Source organism: Microtus ochrogaster, unplaced genomic scaffold, assembly GCF_000317375.1.
Source record: "Microtus ochrogaster isolate Prairie Vole_2 unplaced genomic scaffold, MicOch1.0 UNK46, whole genome shotgun sequence".
NCBI lineage: Eukaryota > Metazoa > Chordata > Mammalia > Rodentia > Cricetidae > Microtus > Microtus ochrogaster.
The window spans coordinates 2550188-2557257 of NW_004949144.1; the positions used below are offsets into that span (position 1 = coordinate 2550188).

Below are 7070 nucleotides of genomic sequence, written 5' to 3' on the forward strand. Positions count from 1 at the left end.
AATGACCTCCAAATATAAACACTGTACAAATATACATTGCAATATGGTAAATATATATCAATATACAAACATTATGTAAGTATCTTAATCAGAGGTAGAAATGTACACTGCAATATGGTAAATATATAATACATAGAGATTGTATTCTACATAGATAGGTAATCTTCAACCTCTTCAAAGAGCAGTAGAATATGGCATATAAATAACTTAGGGTACTGTTGAAGTCAGATACCATTGCTCCTGGCAGCACCAATCTATTCCTGAGAGAATGTTGAGCATGGAAAACAGTCCACTTTGAGTTTTCTTCTAGGCAAAACTGGCCTTTGGACAAAAAAAACTGCCTATGCCTCAAACATTGACTAGGTACATGGTATCCTGAAAAGGATAAGGAGGACTGCCAAATCTTGCCAAGACAATGTAAGATGGTTTGGAAAAATTTCCTAACTCTGAAAATGGTCTGTCAGTTATTCTAGGCCTTAACCAAAGTTGGTTGCTTCAGCATTACAAATGAGACTTTGGGTGATTGCCCAGGTAGCCACTTGTTTTTCTTATTTGTTGCACATTTTGGAAGTTGCTTGATTGTACTTTCTGCTTACCCAAGTAATATTATTTCCCTTTTCGGATCTTCGATGGGGTTGAAGACTAGATAGTTGTAGTTACTTTCCTCTTGTGACTTGGCCAAGTTATTTATTATACAAGACATAAACTAGTTCGGATATGATAATTATTGAATATATTTGTCCTTATCGTATATAATTTTCCAGTAGGCTTAGAACTCAATTATTTAAACAATAATTTTAAAAAAGTGGGAGGTGCCATAGGAAGTTATATGGCCAGTAGTTACCCAACCACTGGGGCCTGGCCTCTTACACTATTTATGCCTATGTAAAGTATGTGTCCAACCTCTTTTTTTGGCTGTGGGATTTGGTTTCTGTTCTCCATTCCAGCAGAGGATTGATTTGTGAGTCTACCCCTAAATAAATAACCATCTCTTTCTCAATTCTGAGCTAGTGTGGGATTTCTTTTAAGCATCCTTCATCAATAGCCTAGCAGCTTTCTCTCTAATCTTGACAATATGGAGCTATATGGAGCTTCTTTCTTCCCAAACAAAGCTTCCTGCTCTCTGTCTAGCCTTATCTGGAGGATATCCGTGGGCCTGGAAGACAGACCTTATCTGAAAGATGTTTCTGAACAGATGCATTTCTCTAAAACCAGATGCCTGATTTACCTTTAGCTTGACCCTTGATACAAATCCCTGCTAAGAAAATTTGTGCTAGGAACTCTGTTAAAGGACCTTACTGCCACATACCATGCCTTGTGACAGGAGCATACCACTTTGTACTAATGAGGGTTTGTCCCTAGGCTCACAAATCCTATATATTCCTTATACTCTGGAATAAAGTTGAGCTGATTTACCAAAGTAAATTTACCACAGTCCATCTGTGCTCATGGACTGCATACAAAACTTTCTGTCACCCCATCTTTATCTTTTCTCTCTCAACCTGGTGACCAATAAGCCAAAGTAGAAAGAAGATCCCCCACAGATGGCAACAGTACAAGACTTTTATTACACTGTTAGAATAGTGTGGTTCTAAAATCCTATAATTGAGCAGCTCATAAACCTTTCACTGAATACTTTTAAAATTCAATTGAACATGGGAACTGACATGATGGGTAATTGGGAGAGGTACTGTATCTTCTTGGCCATATTACTCTTCTTTGTCCTCACATTTCCTTGAGGTTCCTCCTTTGTGTATTGCTGTTCTTGTTCTCTATTTTTAATAGTTTCCCAAGGTTAGACATACGTCTTCTGCAACTCTCTAGAGGTTGTTGAATGTCCTCTTCCCAGGGATGCTGAGCCTGGATTTCTCTGTACACCACAGTCTGTGCTATTCCTTCACTGCAACATCCTGCTAGACCCTAAGTTTCCAGAGAACAGGAATTTCCAGTGTGTTTTCTCTCTGCCCTTCACACAGAGCCTGGCTCACAGTGCTCAGTAAGTGTAACTGACAGTGTGGATGTGGACAGAATACTGCAGGATCTGGAGAATGTCACTCACCTGACAATGACAGAGCCACCGAAAGTGCAATCACAGCTCCAGTGAGGACGATGATCACTGCATAACAGCAGTAAAGCCAAGCAGGAGACACGGGGGAGACGATTCTGAGACATTGTCCTTGGACATTTTTACCTGAAAAATATAAATATAAGAACATTATTCTCATGAACCTTTCAGGGAAAAAGATAGATTTACTCCAAATCATCTGTGTATTTGGCTTGTACCCCTCTACTGAAAATGCCCTTCATGAAAGTCCTGGTCTAAAAATTATGTCTGCAGTTCACAGAAAAGTCGAAGACAAGCAAATAGAATTTTTTTTTTTTTTTTGATTTTTCGAGACAGGGTTTCTCTGTGGTTTTGGAGCCTGTCCTGGAACTAGCTCTTGTAGACCAGGCTGGCCTCGAACTCACAGAGATCCGCCTGCCTCTGCCTCCCAAGTGCTGGGATTAAAGGCGTGCGCCACCACCACCTGGCATTGAGTGTTTTTCAGGTATTGAACTAAGAGCCAATAAAAGAGCAAGAAAAAGAAAGAATAAAGATCAAGATAAAAAAAAAGCCACCCATAGATAAAAACAGACTGATTAGGACTGAGGGAAACACCTTGGGGGTTGGGGGTGGCAGAGATTTGCAAGAGCCTGGAGAGATAGCTGAGGTGTTAAGAGTAGTTGTTTCTCTTCTAGAGGACATAAGTTTGGATTCCTTAGTGGATCATGACTGTCTGCATAACTCCTGCTCCAGTCAGTGAGTCAGACATGTTGGTACTTTTCTGCAATTCCAGTACTTGACCAGCCGAAGCTGGAGAGGGAGCCTTGGATATATAGGAAGTTTGAGGCCAACCTGGATTATGTAAGGATCAATTTCAAAGAACCTAGTAAATACATAAATTAGTAAAAACGCACATAATTATAATAGAACACACTGACTTAATTAATGGGTGAAACCACATGTCTCTCAGATTCAGAGTACTTTGGGCCCTGTTCCCATGTGACAATATGGGGTTATGGCTTGTGCCCACACACTCCCCACTTTCTGTGGATCTTGTATATGATGATCCAAGGCCAACATGAGTGGTGGTCCACACGGAACCTCTGGGACACTGGGCCTTGTCTCTACCTCCTTCACAATAAATGTGCCCACTCCAATCACCCCTTCTTCAGATATCAAACCACGTGACTGTTTATAAGCAGCCTACAATCCACCAGTGAGCCATAGTTGAAAGTTCAGCCTCTTGTATTTTCCTGTTCTCTACACTTGTCTAACTTTCTTTCCTACCTGCTGCTGCAGCGACCTCTTGCCACCTTCCCTCATGGTTAAGCCTGTCTCCGGGAAGGATCATCTCTCTGCCTGGGAACATTCTGCTTCACTAGGCATCTCATGCTCATGTTCAAAATGTCTCGCTCTTCTGTTTGTCCTGTGAACCATCCATTCCCAGGTGGCGGTTCCCTCTTTCTCATCTGACTTTGTCTCTGTTCCCACCCTTGCTGCTACCATCCAGGGTGGGGGTCCCTCTTTCCTGCTGGCTGCAGGTGGGCAGCACATGTTCAGGATGCTTCCTGTCTGCTTCATGTATGAAAGAGTATGTGAATGGTGTGGTCACACGGGTATGATTCTGACTGCGTTAAGTGTATGTTTTATGCAGCTTGTGTGTCTGTGTTCTTAACTGAGCATGTCTAAAGTTTACATGACTGCTCTAAAAACATGTGGTTTCTCAGAGCCTTGCAACGTGTGGGTGGACACTGTCTTGACCAAGGGCAGGTCATATGTCTTAACCACAATCTTTAACTAAAGGTGGTCATGTGACCAGCTCCTCCTGGGAACTCTGCCTGAGGTGGCAACTGGGCCTGGGAAGATCTGAAGACTCATACAGTTCCAGCTCCAGCCCTAAACAAGGGGCACCCATGGCAGCCACCACAACCAGTGCACTTAAGTCAGTACCTGTCATCAGCTGCCTTTACACTCTTAGTTACGCTTTTAAAAGTGTCCACTAGGAAGAGACAGTCCATTACCTTTCCTTTGTCTCTAACTCCTCTATTGCTTGCGGTGTCTTTGCATGATGGTACGCCTTAGCAGGGCCCACTGAGGCATTTATTTCACTCAAGGACCCTACTCCCTGGTAGCACATCTGCTCTCTTAGACCTGTAACAAATCTGCTTTGAATTTCATTTAGTACCAGCAGCTGGGTCTGCCACGTGGGAGTCAGAGATGGAGAAGTTAGCTGCCTCTGGATCAATACACATTGTTTCTCGCTTTTTATTTATTCAACTCCTGTTTAATATAAATGTGTATGTATGTGTGTATGCAATACATGTTGTTGTTCCTTTTGCAAACTACAGTTCCCAGCATTCCCCTGGACCGGAAGCCACAAAGGCACAGGACACTTTTCCCAGATGCCCTTGTGTTCCCCATTAAATGCAGGGGTCGCCACGAGCCCCCTCTCTCTCTCCTCTCTCTTTCCCCTCTCCTTTCGTCTCTGCACACCTGTACCTGACCTGTCGTTTCCCCTCCCCCATTAAAGTGCACCCACGTGGGACCGCCGTGTGTTCGTGTCTCCTTTCCTCACGTAAGGTCTCCTCCACTCTCTAACCCCGCAGACAAGAAAGGCAGAAACAAGAATAACACATGTACTTATAGTTTAAAAGGTGATTTAAATAGTCTCAATGAGTTCTGTTCATATTGTCAGTTTTTACTGTTTAGCTGCTATTGCAAAAGAAAATTTTTCTTTACTTCTTTGTCCCTAACAAGCCTAAATCTGACCTGCTAAGTTAAAAACCAGTTATAGTCAAGCTGGAGAATGCTGTGTAAATCATTCTTCCACAACCTCTCAGCTTGAATCCAGCTCTCGAGGCAGATACTACACTGTAGTCATAACTCAGATGTTCCCAATACACAGACACCCTCTATTCTCAGAGAGCTAGAAAATACGTCATTTAAAAAGTTTAATTATTACCAAGACTTTTCATAACAGAGAGACAAGTTAGCTCCTGTCACTACCCCATTTTCTCCAAAGATAGATGTTAACAGAAGAACTTCCACCTGGAACTTGTTTCATAAGAGGCAGTGATAACCACTGAGAAAAAATACTGCCTTTTACCTCAACTGGTGCAAAGACACTCTTCAGACCATGGACAACATGACACTAGGGAACCAACTGCCTCAAGTTGCCTAAGACAAAGGTAAAATCCTCCCATGCATCCTTACTTCACAGAAGCCTGTGGGACCTTCTGGGGCCTTGCAGTCTTAGCTCTGCCAGCTGGAAGGTAGAAGATGTTGACATAGTTCTTCTCTAGACAACCATTGAGGACCCTGAGGAGTGGTTGTCCAGGCACCCAATGAGTAAGTCTGTCATTTTTTTAGGCATTAGCTCAGGTAAAATTTATCCTTATTCAGATCACCGAGGCAGTTTGATGACTATTAGCTGTAGTGGAAGCTGCGGGCCACTTCCTGCCACCCAGCTCCCGGCCACCAGCTAGCTTTACCCTGAAATAACAATACACAAACTGTATTCATACAAACACTGCTTGGCCCACTATATCTAGCTTCTTCTTGGCTAATTCTCACACCTCGACTAACCCATTTCTAATAATCTGTATAGTGCCATGAGGCAGCAGCTTACCAGGAAGATTCTAGCCTACGTCCATCTTGGGTCAGAGCTTCATCGCGTCTGCTTCAGAGAGGAGAGGCATGGCGATTTCCTCACTTCCCTCTTCCTCCCAGCATTCTGTTCTGTCTACTCCACCCACCTAAGGGCTGGCCTATCAAATGGGCCAAGGCAGTTTCTTTATTAACCAATGACCTTCCTCTATCAGTTGGCTTTACCAGCAACCTTCTTAATTATCTGTGTAAAATTCAGGTCACAGACTTCATTCTACTAGAGCCAATACTAAGTATAGACACAATTTACCTCATTACCACACTCAGAAAAGAGATAAACTCACAAAACAGATTTCAGTATAACTTCTTACCATTTTTTTATTTAAATAAGTGTTTTAAGATGCAAAGCTTAAGATGTAAGGGTCTAAGAATGTTTAAGTTCTAAGAATGTGCTTTAAGGTGTGCCAAAGCAAGTTATTCATGTGTATATAATCTTAACATTAGTCAATAAAGTTCTCATAAGCTACTATTCCAACTCTGACAGAGTAGTAAATACCATACTATACCATTATCAATAGCCATGAGCACAAAAATTTCAAATTCCCATTTGATGATTTCCTAACTATCGTCCTCAAATATACTTTTTATCATGCAAAAACATTTGTCATAGTTGTTTCTGACCTGAATATACTGCTGTTTGTATAATGTAAATCTCAATGCATGCTAAACAGTAAAAACGTTCATGCCTAAGACTTAAGCATTCACAAACTCAAAGAATTCTTGAAAGTTTCAAAAGGTGTACATGAATTCCTTTCCAAGAGATCATATGCATTCCTGAAAAGTTCTGTCAATTGGCAACCAAAGCCACGACCACATTTCCCTGGGCTTTACACCTATCCTCCCTCACTTACTAGGACCTAAGAAAAAAAATTTCCCTAAACTTAGTCTTGTCCTCTGCTCTGCCAGCACTTTGCTAGGTCCAAGAGATACCAGACAGTTCCACAGAGCCTGGACAGCAGTGAAATAACCTTGGACATGGCAAGAACCCCAGCTTTCTCAGGTTCAAGATTTCAACACCCACAAATCAGCAGAAAGAAGTCTTAAGAACCCAGCACCCCATCCCTGCCACACTTGCTATGCCCTTTAGTTTTCTCACCTTTTTGTAATAAGAAAAACATGGAAATATTAGGATTCAAGCAGTGTGCTTGGCAGGATGCCCTCAGGCAGTCCACTTGCCAGTCCAGAGTCCTATGGCTGCTATGTTACTCCCTAGTCCTTATGTAGGTGCATAAGGTTTTTTAAGAGACAAGCTCTGCCCATAGTTACTTAACCACAGTTCTTCTAAACAGGCAAGCAGGTCTCAGCCTCTCTCTCTCTCTCTCTCTCTCTCTCTCTCTCTCTCTCTCTCTCTCTCTCTCTT

General features: G+C 42.2%; 1 protein-coding gene across 1 annotated transcript in view; it reads right to left on the reverse strand.

The window, feature by feature from the left end:
* The window catches only part of LOC101992372 (C-type lectin domain family 2 member D11-like), a 29869-nt gene that overhangs the window by 15920 nt on the left and 6879 nt on the right, over positions 1-7070 (reverse strand). Inside the window, exon 2 of the mRNA XM_013354479.2 lies at positions 2060-2191. Coding sequence (XP_013209933.2) covers positions 2060-2191 — 132 coding nt within the window. The remainder of the gene's footprint in view (positions 1-2059; positions 2192-7070) is intronic.